We start from the raw sequence: 21,451 nt of genomic DNA on the forward strand, positions 1-21,451 counted from the left end.
ACACACACACACACACACACACACACACACACACACACACACACAATCACCAACAATAAAAACTAAAATAACAGGAATTGGCAATCACTGGTAATTATTATCCCTTAACATAAATAGACATAGGCTAACGGATTGGATACGAAAACAGAATCCATCCTTCTGCAGCATACAAGAAACACACCGCACCTTCAAAGACAGACAGCGCCTCAGAGCAAAAGGTTGGGAAAGAAATTTTCCAATCAAGTGGACCTAAGAAAGAAGCTGCTGTAGCTATCCTAATATCTAACAAAATAGACTTCAAACTATAATCAATCAAAAGAGGCAAAGAAGGACATTTCATATTGGTCACAGAAAAAAAAATCTCAATACTGAATGAAAATCTATTCCCCAAATACAAGGGCATCCTCTACGTAAAAGAAGCACTTCTAAAGCTTAAATCACACATTAAACCCTACACAATAATAGTAGGAGACTTCAATACGCCACTCTCACCACTGGACAGGTCTGTTAGACAGAAAATGAACAGAGAAATAAGGGAACTAAATGATGTTAGGACTCAAACGGACTTAACAGACATCTATAGAACATTTCATCCATACATAAAGAATATACCTTCTTCTCAGCACCTCATGGAACCTTCTCAAAAATTGACCACATGAGGTAACAAAGCAAACCTGAACAGATATTTTAAAAAATGGAATAACCCCATGTATCTTATCAGATCACCATAGCTTAAAATTAGAATTCAACAGCAACACTAATTCCAAAAAGCCCACAAACACATAGAAATTAAACAATGTTCACCTAAATCATCAATGGGTCAAGGAAGAAACAAAGGAAGAAATGAAAGACTTCCTAAAATTCAATAAAAATGACCACACAACATAACCAAATTTCTGGGACACAATGAAAGTAGTGTTAAGACTAAAGACTAAAGTACTAAATGCCTAAAAAAAACCCCACACTACTGAGTTAACAGAACAGCTGAAAACTCTAAAACAAGAAAAGAAACAAGCTTACCAAGGAGAACTAGACAACAGAAAATAACCAAATTAAGAGCTGAAATCAACAAAATAGAAACAAAGAAAACAGCCAGGTGATGGTGGAGCACGCCTTTAATCCCAGCGCTTGGGAGGCAGAGGCAGGCGGATGAGACCAGCCTGGTCTACAGAGCGAGTTCCAGGACAGGCTCCAAAGCCACAGAGAAACCCTGTCTCGAAAAACCAGGAAAAAAAAAAAAAACCCACACACAAAAACAAACAAACAAAAAAAGAAACAAAGAAAACAATACAAAGAATCAATGAGAAAAGAGTTGATTCTTCGAAAAATCAACAATAGACAAACCTTTATCCAAACTAACCAAAAGGCAGAGAGAGAATATCCAAATTAACAAATTCAGAAAGGAAAGGGGGGGATATAACGATACGGAGGAAATCCAGAGGATCATTAAGTCATATTTTGAAAACCTGTATTCTACAAAATTGGAAAACGTAAAGGAAATAGACAACTTTCTGGATAAATATCACTTACCAAAAGTAAATCAAAACCAAATTAGCACATTAAATCGACCTATAACTGCTAAAGAAATAAAAAGAGTCATCAAAAGTCTCCCAACCAAAAAATGACCAGGGACAGAGGGTTTCAGTGCAGATTTCTACAAAATTTTCAAAGAATTAATACCTATACTCCTCAAATTGTTCTACACACACACACAAAAAAAAAAAAAAAACAGAAGAAACATTGCCAGACTGTTTTTATGAGGCACAATTACCCTCATAGCCAAACTACATAAAGACATTACTAAGAAAGAAAATTACAGACCAATCTCACTCATGAACATTGATGCAAAAATTCTCAAAGTACTGGCAAATCGAATCCAAGAACACATCAGAAAAATCATCCACCATGACAGTTGGCTTCATCTCAGAGATGCAGAGATGTTTCAACACATGAAAATCTGTCAAAGTAATCCACCATATAAACAAATGAAAAAATAAAAACCACATGATTATCTCATTAGATGCTGAAAAAGCCTTCAACAAAATACAACATCCCTTCATGATAAAGGTCTTGGAGAGAGCAGGGATACAAGGAACATACCTAAACATAATAAAGGCAATATACAGCAAGCCAACAGCCAACATCAAACTAAATGGAGAGAAACTCCCAGCAATCCCACTGAAATCAGGAACAAGACAAGGTTGTCCACTCTCTCCGTTATCTATTCAATATAGTTCTTGAGGTCCTAGCTAGAGCAATAAGACATCAAAGGGAGATCAAGGGGATACAAATCGGAAAAGAAGTCGAACTATCACTATTTGCTGATGATATGATAGTTTACATAAGCGACCTCAAAAATTCTATCAAGGAACTTCTACACCTTCAGTAATGTAGCAGGGTACAAGAGTAACTAAAAAAAAATCAGTAGCCCTCTTTACACAGATGATAAATGGACTGAGAAAGAAATCAAAAGAAACATCACCCTTTATAATAGTTGCTAATAACATAAAATATTTTTAAGGAACTCTAACCAAAAGAGACCTGTATGACAAGAAATTTAAATCTTTGAAGAAAGAAATTGAAGAAGACACCAGAAAATGGAAAAATCTCCCATGATCTTTAATAGTTATATTAACATAGTGCAAATGGCAATTTTAACAAAAGCAATCTACAGATTCAATGCAATGCCCATCAAAAAATCCCAGCAAAGTTCTTCACAGAACTCAAAAAAACAATACTCAATTTCATATGGAAAAACAAAAACCCAGAATAGCCAAAACGATACTGGTTACTGGAACTCTGGGAGGTATTACAATCCCTGACTTCAAACTGTACTACAGAGCTCAGTACTGAAAACAACCTGGTATTGGCATAAAAACAATGAATCAATGGAACTATATTGAAGATCCAGATATCAATCAATACACCTACGAACACCTGAGTTTTGACAAAGAAGCAAAAAATATCAAATTAAAAAAAAAGCATAATCAACAAATGGTGCTGGCATAACTGGATGTCAACATGTAGAAGAATGAAAATAGACCCGTATCTCTCACCACGCACTAAACTCAAGTCCAAATGGGTCAAAGACCCCAACATAAATCCAGCCACATTGAACCTCATAGAAGAGAAAGTGGGAAGTACACTTGGACGCATTGGCATTGGAGACCACTTCCTAAAATAACCCCAGTAGCACAGACACTGAAACAATAAATGGGATCTGCTGAAACTGGACACAGTCACAACAAGACAAAATGGTAGGCTACCAAATGGAAAAAGATCTTCACCAACCCCACATAGGACAGAGGGCTGATCTCCAAAATATACAAAAATCTCAAGAAACTGGTCATCAAAAGAACAAATAAATCCAATAAAAAATGGGATAAAGACCTAAAGAGAGAAATCTAAAATATGACTGAAAGATACTTAAAGAAATGCTCAACATCCTTAGCCATCAGAGAAATGCAAATCAAAACAACTCTGAGATTCCATCTTACACCTGCAAGAATGGACCAGATCAAAAACACTGATGGCAACTTATGCTGGAGAGAATGTGGGGTAAAGGGAACACTTCTGCATTGCTGGTGGGAGTGCAAGCTGGTACAGCCCCTTTGGAAATCAGTATGGCGAGTTTCCAGAAAATTAGAAAACAACTTACCTAAAGACCCAGCAATACCACTTTTGGGCATATACCCAAAGGATGTTCAATCATACCACAAGGATATGTGCTCAACTATGTTCTAACAGCATTGTTTGTCATAGCCAGAACCTGGAAACAATCTAAATGGCCCTCAACCAAAGAATGGATAACGAAAATGTGGTAGATTTACACACTGAAGAAAAAACCAGCAATGACACCTTGAAATTTGCAGGCAAATGATTAGATCTAGAAAACATTATATTGAGTGAGGTAGACAAATATATGTACTCATTCATAAGTGGCTTTTCTACATAAAGCAAAGAAAAACCAGCCTACATTTCAGTTCCAGAGAACCTAGACAACAATGAGGACCCTAGTAGAGACATACATGGATCTGAACTACATGGAAGTAGAAAAAAACTATCTCCTGAGTAAACTGGGAGCATGGAGACCATGGGAGGGTAGAAGGGACAAGAAGAAGAAGGGAGGAGAGTGCAGAAAAATATATAACTCAGTAAAAACAATAATAAAAAAAGATTATCCAATCTCTATGCAAAATTCTCTATGCAAAAGGATAATTAGACTGTTAAAGGCAAGGTCAGCATCTTTGGAGGAATGGATTCTAGATACAATAATATTGAATCTCATGACTATGATGATGCGTGGGTAAGATAGGTGATTTTCAGAGATTAGAATAATCCATTCTGAACAACCCTCCCTTCTAGATTATGTGGAAGGTGTGGCAAAGGCAGGCATTGGACAAATGAAGGTAGATTAGCGAGGAATACACATTCAAAGTTCTCCTTTGCTGTTGGGGAAACTCCCTGAGAGGCCTGTAGCAGGTCCCTATGCCATCTTAGAGGAAACGCCTTCCCAGAGCAATTAAAGAACCTAATGCCTATTGGGAAAAAAAAACCCAACAAACTATACTGCTCTGGATAATAGAACAACAACAGAAGAGAGAACAAAATACTCAGGAGAAACCATGATGCGAGTATTTTGGCAAACTTTTATAAATGAACAAAGACCCAAACTAAAAATACATATAAATGATGTTGTCATTGACACAGGTAGGGATATAACAATAATTTCATCAGAATCTTAGCATCCAAACTACCCCTCTTCAGGATGTAAACGTTCAGCTTTTAGGGATCTGAATTTTATCTCAGTTAAAACAGAGCAAAAGATGGATCGTATTGAAATAAGAGCAGCGGGGCTGCGTCCCTGGTACCTGGCCGCCCAGCCCACGTGGCTAGCTCTAGCTTATGCCCCGAAATAATTACACGGAAACTGTATTCTTTTAAACACCGCTTGGCCCATTATATCTAGCCTTTTCTCGGCTACCTCTCGCACCTGGACTAGCCCATTTCTAATAATGTATGTAGCCCACGAGCTGGCTTATCAGGAATGATCTTAACCTGCATCTGCCTAGAGTGGGAGAATCATGGCGACTCACTGACTCAGCTTCTTTCTCCCAGCCTTCTGTTCATTCCTCCCACCTATGTTTTAACCTATCAGGGCCAAGCAGTTTCTTTATTGCTTAACCAATGAAATCAACAGATTGATATATGACACTCCCACATCCGGATAGAATGGATAGGACCAGAAGGACAGAGAGGAAAATGCAAGTCATATGTGGCTAACACAGCAATGAATTTCTGGGGACATAATTCGTTACAGCAATGGAATACTCAGATTAATATTCTCTGAATCTCAGAAATAAACCATAAATTACATATGTTTCTAGGAAAAATACTACAAGATACTATATAAAGAACAGTCACCCAACATCAGGTTGTACAAGAACAGGGTACAACAGCTGCTGATATTTCAAAGGCACCAACAGCCCCACCTTTAAAATGGTTGACAAACAAACCTGTATGGGTTAAGCAATGACCTCTAACAATAGAGAAACTATAGGCTTTAAAACAGCTGGTACAGGAGCAACTAAATGTTCAGTATATTGAGTTCTAGCCCTTGGAACTCTCCTGCACTTGTTAAAGAGAAATCTGGAAGCGGAGAATGAAAACAACTCGAAGAGTGTTACTAAGGTGATTCAGCCAACGGGCCCTCTACAGTCTGGAATTCCTTTGCCTTCTCTACTACCTAAAGGATGGCCTCTTATAGTTACTGATTTAAAAGATTGTTTCTTCACTATACCTTTACATGAAAAAGAAAGAAAAATTTGCACTCACAGTGCTAAGAGATATCAATGGAGGATTCTCCCACAGGGAATGTTAAATAGCCCCACCCTGTGTGTCACTTTGTGAGTCGGCCATAGAAAAATGATACGTAAGTAATTTCCTGAATCTATAGTTTACCATAAAATGGTTGACCTCTTACTATCTGATACTTTTGAAAAAAAATGTAAAGAAAATTTTCCTTTGTTAAGATTACATATTGCTCCTAAAAAAATACAAAGAGGGGATTCTATTAATTATATGGGTTATAAAATAGGGTTACAAAAAATTAGACCGCAAAAGGCTCAAATTAGGAGAGACCCAGTGCAGACTCTTAATGACTTCCAAAGATTGCTAGGAGACATTTCCCACCTATGGTGCACTCTTGGGATAGGTCCTGATGAACTGATTCATTTAAACAAAACCTCAGATGGTGACAAGGACGACTTAAATAGTCCCAGGGAATTATTAGCTGAAGTTGAAAAAGAATTGGCTTTGATAGAACAGAAATTAAAGAAGACACACGTGGATTGTGTGGATCTGAATCTTAACTGCATTCTGGTTATATTACCCTCCAAACAATTCACCTACAGGAATTTTAATTCATAGGGAAGATATTATCTTAGAATGTATATTTTTACCACATAAGCCAAGTAAAAAAAACTAAAAACTTATGTGGAAAAGGTCTGAGCTAATTTTAAAATGAAAACTAAGACTTTGTCAATTAGCAGGAATAGACCCAGCAGAAATTACAATAACTTTTAATAATGATGAAATTGTCAAATTATGGAAAGAAAGTAAATTATGGCAAAGAGTTTGTAATAATTTTTTTGGAGAGATTAACAACTATCCCAAATTATTAACAATTAAAAGCAAGAAAGTTCAACTTATAAAGAGAACTAATTGGATCCTTCCTCCCATTGTATGGGACACACCAGTAACTGGAGCCCTTACATTCTATACTGATGCAAATAAATCAGGAAAAACAGGTTACAAATGAGAAAATTTAAGTAAAGTGGAACAAAGCACCTATGATTCTGTCCAAAAGTCAGAATTATGTGCTGTTCTCATGGTACTAAAGAATTTTAAAGAACCTCTCAATATAGTTACCAATTTGCAATTTGAAGAAACTTTTTTCTGCATATGGAAACCACTAAATTTATACCAGAATTTATAGAGAGCTGACTTTATTAAATATTCAGTTACAAGATAAAATCAGGAATAGGAATCATCCCGTACACATAACACACCTCTGATCCCATATGGGTCTGCCAGGTCCAGAAACACACACAAAAGCCCTGCACACTCCCATTTTGCAGAGACTGGACAACAGATGATGCAGTAACCTCAGGATTTGACAACTAACCAAAATTTTTCTTTTTCAGGATCCTCTAAAGATGCTACTGACCCCAGAGAGTAGGAAGTAAATTTAAGAATATGATGCCCACGTTCCCAAGAGGTAGAGTGGGTGGTTTTTGGTCTTTACCGGGTTATGGATATTTGTTAGATTCTAAATTGTTATTGGTAATGGTCATGAAAAAAGCTAAACAAAAAAATTAAAGATTCAAGATTCTTGTTTTGAACAGAAAAAAGAGGATACAGATAAGATAAAAAGGTAGATTATTGAATCTACTTTTAAAAGGCAACTACTTTTAAATGAATTGGATTTATAATAGATTATTATATATTATATACAAATTCTGTATATTGATTCAAATTTGATATTAATTTGGTTAGAACAGTGTACATACATTTCTAATTGTATTCAAGGTATTGTACCTATACAGGTCATTTAACAATGTAATGCAAATTTCTAGCCTTTGAAAGTTGTTATTAGAAACTGTTTAGGATAATAAGGAAATGCAGGTTAGTAATTAGGCACTTATTATAATTGAACATACATAGATATACTTTAGATAGACAGGTCATCTTCAAACACTTCAGAGATCTACAGAATGTGGCTAAAATTAAAAGATATTTTAATAATATAGGATCCTTTTTTATGACAATGAGACATGTCTGCTCCTGGCAACACCTATCTACTTCAGAGAAGATAACGGCATCAAAGAAACCACACATGGAGTTTACTTTCTTTGTGGCAAAAGTAAACCACCAGCCAAGAAAATACCCTTGCCTAGACTGGTGGTAGTATGCTTTGCTAACTGGACAAGCAGGACACAAAAGAAAGTGACTGCCAACCATTGTCAAGACGAGGAGGGACAGCACTTCAGAATGTCCTGCTTCAGAGAAGTCTGTTGGGTATGCTAGGCCTGTAGGCAAGATGGAGATAATCCTATTGCAGAGGAACTTTGGGTGATCGTCCAGGCAGCCAACAATTGTTGCTGTTACTACATTCTTGAAAGATGCTTGCTTGTACTTCCTGTTTACTCACTTAATATTATTTCCTTCTTGGGTCTCTGGGGAAGTTGAAGACTAGAGAGTTGTAGTGTTCCTTGCTACCCTGACACGAAAAGCAAGTTGTGATAGAAAGTAAAATAGGTACAAGACTTTGGACTCACCAAGATTGGACAGATATAGAATATTTTCCCTGAATTTGTCAAATGCAAATGGACTAGACATTGAAGTATTTACTGTCTGTATGTATTGAATACAATCACTGCACATATTTTTCCTTATTTATTTTTCGAGCCATATATTTTTCTCCGCTTCCTTCCCTTCCCCTCTACCCTCTTCCATGGTCCCCATGCTCCCATTTACTCAGGGGATCTTGTTTTTTTCTACTTCCCCTCATTGTACTTATTGTATATAGTATTTATGTTAGTTATAGCCTCTTTTATATAAAAGAGGGAATGTAGTGATAGTTCATTTGTATTTTAATAAAGTTTCTATAGGTGATTTATAAAAACCATTCCCCACCTTCTCCAAAGAGTGCTCTGTAAACACTGTGTGGCTCCTCCCCTATTTTCCCACTTGGTCACGCTATTCACTGCCTCCAGGACAAGACTAAAAGGCACAGAGACGGGAGACAGAGTCATGCCCGAGGGTTCCTCCTTGGCGAGGTGTGTTCCTGGCATTCCAGAGAACAAGCAGCACATTTTCACATCTCATGAATGCCACTGTGGAAGCTCAGCAGGGAACTAAACACGAGCTGAGGACCGGTGTGAGAAGCTCTGCACACAGTGAACAAGTCAAAAAGCCAACACTGAGATGACCTGTTGGATCTGTGAAACCCACATGGTGGAGAGAAGCAACTCCTGCATGTTGTCCTCTAATTCCGACATGCGAGCCATGAGACATGTGTGTATACACGGAAAATTTTGAAAAGCTGAGGCCAAGAGCAAACACCCACTGGGGGAAATGTGCTTCATTCTAATTAATTCAAAGAGTACAACTGTCTGAAGAGACAGCACACAAGGTGAGAGCACGGGCTGCTCCTCCAGAGGTCCTCATGGCGCTCACCACCATCTGTAATTCTAGTTTCAAGGGATCCAGATACCAGGAATACAAGTGGTGTCCTGACATTGATGCAGACAAAATACATAAAAATAAAATGAACCTAAAAAGTTTAAGTGAACAGTATTAGAAAATAGCCCCCATTAATTTGAGAAGTACTGGCATTTGAAATACGACAAGTATCAAAACAGTCCCTAAGCCTGATAAGCATCTCTTCTATAAAAAAAAAATAGAAAATGACAGGTTTGCACACTAGGCTTTTGTTGTTGTCAGTGAGAGTTTAAGTTAATTACTTATAGCATACAATCGGTGAAAACAAATTGGGTGGGGAATAGTGTTAGTGTCCGCCATCCCAGCACTGGGAAACCAAGAAGGAAGGATTACCACAGACTTAAGGTAAGCTGGAGTTGTACAGAGTGACAGGCCCCGCCTCAAATAAAACAAAACCACTGGGTCAAAAAACAAAAACAAAAAACAAAGTGATCAATAACAAAACTGCATGGGAAAAAAAAAAAGCTAAGAACCTATGTTTCTCACCATCAGCTTCTAAAACAACACCTGAAGCAGAATCCACACTACAACAAACTAAAACTATATTGGTGAGTTTGGATTTTCAAAACTAAACCTATCTGAGTGATCAAAGACACCAAAAGAAGAACATCAAAAGACCAGGAAGAAGCAGTCCTCACGACAGCCGAGTTGGGGTCACTTCGGTGTGGCACAGGCACACCTTCTGAGTATCTTACCTGTCCAACAAGACACAGCGTGGACCAATGCATCCACACACGTGGGGCCCAGCAGGAAAGAGACAGAACAAACGTTTCCACGAAGAAGGAGCCCCACCTCCACCCCACCCCACCCCAGGGCAGTGAAAAACAGGCAAAGGAGCTCTTGAGACTTCTTCCCGGAGGGCTCTTGGACCACCCCACCCACTCTGCCAATTCCAGTTTTAATCAACTCTAAAATAGGCAAAGGGAAAAATTAAAAAGATAAAATCTGCTCCCTGATAAGATCCAGTCTGAGCTGCTCACGTGACAAAGAGCAATTGTCCTGAAATGCACTTAAATCTGCTGACAGCAGCCAAACTACCTACGTGCGAGTGCTGAAGGAGGAACCAGCTCAGTCAGAGGCCTCCCTGTGCTTCCTAGAAAGTATCTCCAATTTTCAGAATTAAGGTAATTTTTAGGGAGGAGGAGAAAATATGATACAAATTTAAGGAGAAATTTTAGGGCTTATATAATTTCAAACCTTGGACTATTACTATAAAGAATTACAGATATGTTAATCTTAGCTTTAGGGTCATTAATTTCTAGTAACCTTAGCAAGTATAAATCTAAAATCAGATTTTTAATGAAAACATTAAACTACATTAATTATTTCACAAAAAGGCATTTTTGTATTTTTTTTCTAATGCTTACTGAAGGAATGATCTTCTAAAACTACAAAGAAACAAATGTTTTTCAGTTGATTTTAAACCACAAAATGCCCATGGCCGTCTCTGTTTATATGACGTAAGGGACTGAATTAGCTACAAAAAAACTACAGTAAGTAGGCACATTAATTAATCAACTTATCTGAAATTTCACAACGTTAGGTTTTTTTTACTATTAAAATCTGTAGCCTAGAACAGGTATAGAGAGGCAGGTGTATGCCTGAAATCCCAGGACTCGGGAAGCTGAGGTCAGAAAATCAGCACCTTGTATCAACAGGGGCGGGAGGGTGCAACCAAGGCCATAAACCAGTGACTGAATTAATGTCTTTATTATCGATACATAGCTTGCTTGCCAATACTTAATAAGTCATACACTAGAGTGGTACATGGTTTTCACTAAGATTATTCAACAGCTGGCATACATGTTTAATCCCAGCACTGTGGAGGCAGAGAAGAGTTCCAGGACGGACAGGACTACACAAAGAAACTCTGTCTGAGGGAGGGGCAATGATTCAAATAGCATCAAGTCATTCCCCACCACACACACCTTTTGAGACTGACTGTCCTGGAACACACCCTTATAGACCAAGCTGGCCTAAACTCAGATCTACCTACCTCTGCCTCCCAAGTGCTAGGATTTAAGGCCTACCACACCCAGGCCAAGTATTCTCATCTTTAACTGATCAACAAAACAACAAGCAATTCTACCAATACATTTTTCCCCTTCAACCTTCAAAAGGCTGTAGCTCCCAACCCCCAACAACACAATTAATTCGGATGGAACACAAAAAGGGAAATAAAGTCAACAGAGTCAGGTACCTGTAATCCTAGTACTCAGGAAACTGAGGCAGGGTGATTATCATGAGAATAAGGCTTTATATCTAAAACAATGAAATAAATAAAAATAGAACTTTCTCCTCAACAGCTCATTTTGCTCTGGGGAAGGACGTGGACTGCTAAATGAGGCAAGGAGGGTGCTGTGTTCTAACTGGTTTTCTCTGCTTCTGACTGCTTTGTTTCTCCTGTCCGTGGAAGGAGATGGTGCCATGGGACCTCACCAGATACCCGGGGTCTACAGCGAAGCACCAAACACTTTGGGCTTCATTTCTCCATTTTTCCTTGGTCTGTTTCCTCACACAGCACTTTCCTATCCTTCGCTATGGAAGTTAGTAATTAGTCCTGTCCTGAATTAGTGACGTGTTGTCAGCAACATACAGGGACAGACTGAAGCACAGGCAGAGATTCTGGGGTGAGCTGGGGCTGGAGCCACAGAAGAAAACAAGTGCCAAACAAAGCCTGGACCATTCGCTCCCTGCAGTCCCTAGTTCGTAATCCTTTCCTTCTCCTTCAGTAGGTAGGCAACAACTGTCCCATCTTTAGCATGAAGTCAATACAACTGGAACCAGAAACAAAATGTTGTATACATGTGTACACGTTCCAGCTTCCAACCATAAGCAAACTGCTAGTTACCATGTCTCAGGTGATCTTAAACTTTTGGATTTAAAAATTCCCTGTTTAGCGGAGTAGCTCATGCTTGAGAATCCCAGCACTTGAGAGAGCAGGGCAGGAAGACTGTCAGCATAAAGGTCAAACATTTATTGCTACATAGTGAGTTCTAGGCTAGTGAGGGCTGGTGTCTAAAAATTAACTCTGCTGAATTAGCACATCCAAATAGCCACCACGTAGAAACTGTACATATTAACTTATGCTTACTCACCCTGGGTGAATAAAAATGTCAAGCCCAAATATTAAAGCCTTTTTAGTTCTAAACCATTATTTACTGGCAGTGGGAAGAGGGTACAAAGTGTACCTGTCAACTTAAAGGGGCCAGTTCTCTCTCCTACTTCATGGGTTCTGGGACCGGACAATTCAAGTCCACTTTACTACTGAGCTAATTCAACAGTCCCTGAACTATTTTGGATATTTATTCAAATAATCTTATGTGTCAAAAAAAACAAAACAAAACAAAACAAAAAAACCCAACTCATGTCAAGGAATGCTTAAGTTGGTCAGGAGGTGGTGGCACACGCCTCTAATCCCAGCAAGTCTGAAGCCAACCTGATCTACAAAGTGAGTTCCAGGACCGCCTGGGCAGTTACAGAGAAACCAGCCGCAGGGGGGGGGGGGACGGGGGACGACACACGACTGACAGGACTTGGCCTGTCTGCCAGTAACAGACCACCTCAGGCAGTGGTCAACTCTGCTAACACCACTGCTGTAGGCTCTATTCCTCACAGGCATTTGCCAGGACAGTCTGGAGATAACGCTTATATCTAGATGAAAGGTAACAGACCCTGGCTCCTCTTCAAAGAAAAGTCCTAGCTTCGAAGCCAGTCTTCCATGGCCTCTGAAACCCAGTGCCCTTAGAATAAGGTTGTTGAGAAGCCACCATATACAAGGGGCCAGACTATAAATACTTTTCTTTCTCTGTAGTTTTGATATCTCACACAATGCAAAGATACACATGGAAGTGAAACATTCATACATGTGAAATTAAATAATAAAGAATCAATTTGCTTTTTTAAAAAAGAGCATAAAATTAAAAGAAATGGTTAAATAAAAATCTGGGTGTGGAGGTGCGCATACCTTTAATCCCAATATTCAGGAGGCAAAAACCAGAGACCAAAATAGTTCAGGGACTGTTGAAATAGCTCAAGTAGGCCAACCTGGTCACACACACACACACACACACACACACACACACACGGCTCCTCATATTTGGACTTTTAAGTACTTTACTCACCGAGTCATTTATCTCTGTAGTCCAAAATATGAAATAATTTAAAGTCAGCATAAATACTACATAACATTATCATACTCTTTAATGCAGCTAAAAGCAGAGAGCCAAGTTTAACAACCAGCATCTTCCACAAGTGCATGCTAACCACACAAAAAATAAAGATGTGGCACACACCTTTGATCCCAGCATTTGAGAGCACAGACAGGAAGATCTGTGTTCGAGACCAGCCTGGTCTACATAGAGTTTTAGAATTCCCAGGGTTACACGGAGAAACCCTGTCTCGAAAAACCAAAAGCAGTAACAACCACCAAGGGAGCTGTTCTATCAAAAGAATCTAACAAAGAATATAAACTTGAGAGATCACTGTTGAAGCAGGTGCTAAGTTTCAGTTCATCCTTTCTACTTGGCTTAGCTAAGACTCCACTGTATTTGGGAACAAGGGAAGAAAGCAAACTCCACACTCATGGAAGCAATAACTGACACCATGTGCTAGTGTCTGCATGGCCTCAGGGTCAGAAACGAGAGGGGCAGTTTATACTTCCCTGGCAGAGATAAAACATACACAACCCACTGTAGCTAACGAACGCTGGGTTTAAAGGCAAGCGTCAACTCCAGCAGCTAACAGCTTTCTTCTTTCTGCTCATACTCTAGAGCAGAGACGCCCACTTGGTTGTTCTCCCTGCCCCCCACTTACACTTCAGCTCTGACGGCGAAGGTCTGGAACAGATTAAAAGTCGGGCCACAAAATAAAAAGCTCTGGCGTGTAGTCAACCCTGTCTGGAATACACACACACAGTGGGCCCAAAAAGGGAAACGAAAGGGAGAAGGGGGCAGGAGACATTTGCTGTATCGCTATCAAGCGCGGACGTGTGTGTGTGTGTGTGTGTGTGTGTGTGTGTGTGTGTGTGTGTGTATGTTGCATGTGGCAGGAGTATGTTGTATTTTTTTCCCACCTTAAATACCCACTGTTCCTTAAAAGACTCAGCTGTAAACTAACAGTCAAGATTCTCCCCTTTACTGCTAATGCTTTCCCCAATTCTTTTCTTTCTCTGTCAACAACACACACGCACAGAAGAAAGAAGGGAGTAGAGAGAGAGTGTGAGTGTGTTAAAGGCTAGTGGCGGTGGCACACAAGGGCAGATGAACTGAATCATCAAGTATGATTAAGGAAACACGGCTGTTATCATACCAATGCAGCGTTTAAGGGGTTTTCAACCACAGGGCTATTCAAGTATTAAAAAGAATCTGAAGTTGCCAACTGCTAACACGTACATTACTTTCTTAGCACCCCAACAGGTTTGGAAGCTCAAACAGTTGGTATTTGAGCCAAACTGGCTATTGAAATGACCGTCTAGGCTGCAACCCCACCTCTGATTTTCCTTGGGGGTAGAGGTGTCAACTAGTCCACAAAACTGACACTCAAAGTCCACTCAAACTTCTTATTGTTGTTTGTTTCCAAGTAAATAGATGGGGGTGGGGGGTTTGTCTATACTGGAGGCTGTTATTTTTACCCAGCCCTGGGGTTGTGTTGAAGGTATTCACAGAGTTAATTCTCCTTCCCAGTAAAGCCTGTGGCGTGGTCAGGTCAGCCCAAGGGATGCTTCAAAGGCTCCGCCAGCCGTGTCTGACCAGCACTGATCCACACATTGTTTCCATTAAGCAGCCCAGGGCCAGGATGAGTGCTCAAACCACATTATCTGTTCCTTTTTACATTCATTTTCCATGCTTTGGAAGGAGATTCAGAAAGCCATCAGCTGAAACTACCACCAGGAAGGAAATATGGACAAAAAGGAGAAACAGGGCACGGAGACCCTCACCAAATTTAGACGGGGCTCGGCTTTGCTTTTTATTTCCTAAATAAAAAGTGCCGGAAAGGACCTTAACTAGGTGGGGGGAAAGAAAAAAACAACCCACATATCCCAAATGGTTGTAAAAAGCTTTTCTTAGGCTTGGCCTGGTGCTCAGGGTGAGCCGCACCTTCAGCCCGGATGGTCCAGGTTGTACACGTGCCTGAATGATGGCCCGCTTCCAAGAAGCATCGTAAGAATAAGGCAGTCAGACACCATGGCCCTGAGCTTTTACAACATCTACAGCTCACCCCAGGTCAGAAGGTTAGACAAAACCCACAGTGGGTGTGCGGCCACTGCTAACTGCAAGGCAGTGCAGTTTCACTAAGATGTCTTTTCCTACATCCCCCAACCCTTAGACTATCACCAAAGGACCACAAAGGTTCTGAAGTAAACCTTTACCAAAACGAGGGTCAAGTCTTGGGTCCAGCCAGGATGTGGTCTTGTTTTTGTGGTTTATGTAGTAAACATCTCCATCCTGCGTCATGGCCTGCTCCCATCCATCAGGAAGAGGTCCTACAACACAGAAAACAGACTACAGTTGGCTTGGAGTTGGTTTCGATTTGGTACCTTAAGAAGCTGAGCAGGACTCGCTTAAAAAGAACAAACACAATTAGATATAAAGCAATGCATTAGAACTGCAATCTCTGTCCATAGAAAAATAAGGCAGAACACATACCTAAATCTCCTCCATGAAAACTAAACCATTAAATAATGAAACTAACATCCCCAAAGACAAAGATGAGAACTTTAAGAAGTCAGATTAAAAGCACACTTTAGCTGACACAGCCACGCTCCATTTAGACCCATTATTTATACAACAAACTTATACCAAGATCTAGAATACAGACTATTAAAGTCTAGAAATATTAAATGGTTTGTTGTAAAGCAGAACAGAAACTGCTAGCATAAGAGGACTGTGGCTGAAATTCTAAACTTGTTGGAAGTGTTGGAGAGGGCTAGACACCCGTTGGGAAGCAAAAAGATCTTCCTATGTTCATGAGAATAAGGAAGCGTCTGCGGAGTAAGTAATGAAAGGAGGCCCAGAAGATTATGGAACCGCCCAACCATCCTCAGGCAGACAGAACTCTCAAAACTTTAAACTGGAAAGAAAGTTCACCCCTAAGATATTTTTGAAAAATACACAAGGTGTTTAAAAGTTCAAAGGTTGGTGTGGTGCATGCCTTTAATCCCAGCACTCAGGGGCGGAGGCAGAGGCAGGCAGGCTCTCTGTGAATTGAGGCCAGCCTGGCCTACAGAGTGAGTTCCAGAACAGTCAGGATCTACACGGAGAACCCGTTTTGAAAAACTGAAAAAAGTTGAAAGTTCTAAGATACTGTGTGACTGACAGACGGTGACCACTAGACAGATGCCTTAGTGAGCCACAACTGGACAATCGAGAGACCTTGATATTTTCAGTGTTCTTAAGTAACAACTCTGTTGCCTAGCAACACCATTCTATCCTGGTCAGAACCATCAGTGTTATCATGGCCTTCCCTGCCTATTCAGGGACCCTAGCCCATCTGATAACTCATGGGCCAAGGGAAAGCAACATGCCATGACAGCTCATCTCCACCATGTGATGATGGCACTACCACATTTAAATCCACACTGTGACTCCACCTGCTTGGTCTTGTTCTTGTCCCCATACACAGATGAACAAGCAGGCACATACAAGGTAGGTCTGGAACTCCAACACTTCTCTTTCCCTTAAATCTATTGCCCTAAACTTCTGCCAGCGTTCCTATTACAAGAAATCGATCAAGCTTTAATTATTATTAATTTCACTAAGAATGGCAGACTTACAAGAACTAAATCCAAGTGGACCAGGTATAGTGTCTCTCTCTCTCTCTGTCTCACTCACACACTCACACCCTGTAATCTCAATTGTTCAGGAGACTGAGGCAAACTCACACAATAAAAAGTTCAAGGCCAGCATTAACCCAACCTTATCTTTAAAATCTTTTTAAAGGGTTAGATAGCTAACAGGTGAGAGCTTGCCTAGTATTTATTAGATCCTGGGTTTGATTACTAGTTCTGGAAAAAGGCATTAGTTCAGAAAGTTTTTCCCCAATACCAGACTATCATGAAGAGAAGTGTGAGGCATAAATTACAGATATGGGCTGGGTGGTGGTGGTGGCGCACGCCTTTAAACCTAGCACTTGGGAGGCAGAGGCAGGTGGATCTCCACGAGTTTGTGGCCAACCTGGTCTACAAAGTGAGTTCAAGGATAGCCAAAGCTACAGAGATCCAGTTTCAAAAAAAAAAAAAAAAAAAAAGGAAAGTAACAGTGAAGCAAAAAAGAGTCCTTTACCTATTTGCTGATGTCTTTATAATATTTGCTGTATAAACAGACTGTTAGACAAAGAAAGTGTGACTCTATAAACAAACAAAACAAAAAAGGAAAAAGGTACGTGGACACAGGCAACAGTAAGAGCAAGGAAGAGACCAGGAAGGTACCCAGACAGCTCTGCACCAGTTTAAGCTTTAATAGCAGAAGCAAGGTGAGAAAGCCAGAAAAGAAGTATGTATGATGCTAGACAATCTGATGTCTGAGAGTGTGAGCCAGCCATCAATCAATCATCAATCAGTAGAAAGCTGAAAAGAAAGATCTTTAACTACAGTCAAAATTTAGTAAAACAATATAAATCTAGGCTCCAGACATGGTCCTGAGGAGGAAATTTGGTAAGTTAAATTTTCTCTTCTTTTTTTTTTTAATTTTTATTTATTTTTTGGTTCTTGTCTCTTCTATTGAGAGAAGGTCTCCATCATCTCAATTCACATTCTCAAGCCAGGCTTTTGGGTGTTTTTCAAAACTAGACTACCATACCCCATATATCAAAGCCTTATGGGCAAGGTGATAAAAATGGAAGGGAAAAGAAAAGTAAAACAACCCTTGTAAGGAAGAAGAAAGATGCCAACATTTTAAATAAGATGTAAAAAGAAGGTAAAAAACTGGAATTAGAATAAGAAAAACAAAGATTAAAAATCATTTAGATTTATCCTTAGAAAACTACAATTTTATGTAGAATTTGTTAATACTGTTTGATTGATAATTTATCTACTAGAACAAATAACGCTAGAGATGATTCTACTACATGCACTTGCCTGTGTGTTCTTGCTTAGTGATAATGAAGGAAAACCGTTTACAATTTGTACTCAAAGAGGAAAATCTTTACTGTTGTCATGTCAGACCAACCCTCCTCCTCATCTGAAAACACGGAGGACACCGTGACCAGCACACACCCTACGGAGTGGTTACAGGGCTCTCAAGGAGTCTCCTTAGAACGTAGACCCAATGACCTCCTGGAGGAAGTAATCTGACTTCAGGCCAATTTCAAGTGAGTACGAACTGTTGTCAGCACACAGTAGACACAGTCTGAGTTCTGAGAAAAGCATGAACTCACTGAGAAGCCTCACAACCCATCACACAACAGATGAAGACACTAAGTTAGGAAGTAGCAGGTCTGGGACTCAAAACCAGCCATGTTCTTCCGAGTCTCCTCTTCCTGAAACTTGTTTTCTCTCTTAAAGCCTTGCACAAGTGAACACTAGTCCCCTCCAAATGTCGCTGTCTTCTGAATGGGTTGTGTGCGCACTCAGCTTCTGAAATAGTGACATTTCTGTGTACAAGCTTAGATGTTAGAATCTAAAACCATCATGTTTGCTTTGGCAAACAAATACCCAACAAATTGTCAAGACACAATACGCACACACCAAAGTCTCAGAAAGATTCTATATCAAGCCGGCAGAACATGTTGATGTGACCCAAAGTCATTCTTCAAGACCACAACGGGCAGTGTGGGAGACAATGCCTGAAGACTTGGGGTGGAATCCCAGTCTGCCCAGTGTCCTGAGCTTACAACCTGGCCCATCTTGACTCAACATTCATTAGCCCTCTAATACTGGGAACACTCTTTAGTGACGCCACTTCTCAGTGTGTATAGGAGATGAACACTCATAATTAAAGAAGAAAGTTCCACATAGAATCCTTACAGTAGGTGTTCTTGAACAAACAGTTCTGTGTCTGGAAGAGCAGTAAGTGCTCTCAACCACTGAGCCATGCATGTCTCCAGCCCTGGAGTTATGTCTTTAATGGAATTCTTAAAAATTTCAAAATAAGGCTCAGAACCCTTAGCCGCCCACACTAAGGCATTTGGAGAATGTCTTCTGCTTCAGCTCTTTCCACTGGTCTCAGCAGGTGCGGGCACGCCTTCAACTTTCTTCTCTTCACTGGGCCCAGAACCCAGACACTCACCACTCACCAGTTACATTCCAGCCATCCTCATGCTACAAATGCTCCCTGATCTCCTGTCTATTAAACGGATGAGTTCAGAACCTATGAGGAAGGACCACAAGGCTCACTTGCTAACCTGCTCTGACTTCCTGAAACAAGGCTCAAGACCACCAGCTGTGCTCTGCATGGACTCCTCCCTGTCCTCAGGTAAGCTCAGTCCCTCCTTGAGTCTACCTAGGCCTCAGCTCCACAGACAGCAAATACAGGAGTTACAGTGAAAAAGCCGTCCCCCGCCAGCCCTGACCACTTTAACTTGTAATTGGTCTATCTTCCCCTTTCCATTTTAACTACAGGAAACGCGATGTTTATAACCTCATGATTTCAACAGCGGCTGGCATACCGCATGAGTATGGGCTGAGGGAGGAGTGCAGCTCCTCTGTCATTGCCCCCACCCCTAGCTGTCCAGCCTGCAGGCTCAGCAAGGGACAGGTATTCGTAGCATTCCCTGCTGAGATTCTGTTACAGAAAACACAACATTGCATATCAGTTGAATGAATGATTTTTGGCAACATCTAGTCTCAAAGCACAACAGTGATCACCATCAGAACTCTCCCCTACTTATGATGTTAGGTAGACAAACTTCCTAGAATGCCACACACAGCCTACAACAGGCCACTCTCCAAATTTCATTCATGTAACTCCAGTCAGATTTCCGCCCCCTGAGACAGGGTTTCTTTGTTTAAACTTGGCTGTCCTGGAACTAGCTCTTGTAGGCCAGGCTGGCCTCGAACTCCCAGAGATCTGCCTGCCTCTGCCTCCTGGGTGCTGGGATTAAAGGTGTGCGCCACCACCGCCAGGCTCCAGTCAGATTTTTTTTGAGAATTCATACATGTACACAATCCACAAGACAGCCTGCCATATCCACTCCCCACTACCTCTGGACAACCTCCCTTCATGTTCATAACTACTCACTGAGGGACTGGAGAGATGGCTCAGGGGTTTAGAGCACTGGCTGCTCTTCCAGAGGTCCTGGGTTGGGTATCCAGCCTCCGTATGGCAGCTCACAACTGTCTCTAACTCCATCTTCTGGCCTCCAAAGGCACCAGGAGTGTAGATGGCACACAGATGTACACGTAAGTAAAATACCCATACACATTTTAAAAAGAAAGAAAAGTGACTCTCCGAGTCCAATCAGTGCTGCTCGAATGAGCACGGGTATAGCCTTGGAGCCATCTGTAAGCGCAAAGACAACCCCTCCTGGGCCACACCAACGAAGAAAAGGACTCCTGTTTTCCAGCAGCTACCAGCTGCCAACGGCCTCCAGAGCCCATCCTTCCCGTGTGCTGGAGCGCGGACTGGCTTGACTTTGCGCAGGTCACCATAGGCTGTGAGCTAACCTGCCAGGTCCACTCCATCCCTGTGGCTCTTACAGTCTTTCTGCCTCATCTTCCATGATGGTCCTTGAGACTTAGGGGACACAGGTCTGTTATGCATGTCCTATTTATGGATAAGCATTAAACTTCAGATTTTACGCTAACGTAACAACTCAGCGGTTTGGTAAAGTGCTCACTTAGATTTCAAACTGCTGGAGTAAAAGCGGAGCAAAGCTTTATACACTGATAACTTTATGTACATTTCTTCACATACTACTTAGGAGCTCTGCTACTGCTGCAGGATTTAGTCCATCTCACACTCCTGCCTATATATGGTAGTCTAGATGCCATTTTTGAAGAATTAGCATCTTAATCTTTCACACAAATACTCCTCCCATGAGTCACAAAACTGCTGGAGCAATAGTGACCAAAAGGATTTAGAAATCAGTGGAAAAGACAAAAATAAAATCCTAGCACTCACCAAGAGAAGAAACAAAACAGGCATTTCATTTGGTCCTTGAATGTAAATAATTTAATCTCTTTTCACAAAGTTTCCAAAACATCTACAAATAATACTGAAGAAAAAGT

The 21,451-nt window shown here is 40.6% G+C and overlaps 1 protein-coding gene across 1 annotated transcript in view; it reads right to left on the reverse strand.

Moving 5' to 3' along the window:
* Yap1 (Yes associated protein 1) overlaps positions 1-21,451 on the reverse strand; it is a gene marked incomplete at its 5' end in the record, with an annotated part of 87,991 nt that overhangs the window by 27,207 nt on the left and 39,333 nt on the right. The window contains one exon of the mRNA XM_005346808.3: positions 15,656-15,769. Within this exon, the coding sequence (XP_005346865.3) occupies positions 15,656-15,769 (114 nt within the window). The remainder of the gene's footprint in view (positions 1-15,655; positions 15,770-21,451) is intronic.

The sequence above is a fragment of the Microtus ochrogaster genome, chromosome 5 (assembly GCF_000317375.1).
Source record: "Microtus ochrogaster isolate Prairie Vole_2 chromosome 5, MicOch1.0, whole genome shotgun sequence".
Lineage (NCBI taxonomy): Eukaryota > Metazoa > Chordata > Mammalia > Rodentia > Cricetidae > Microtus > Microtus ochrogaster.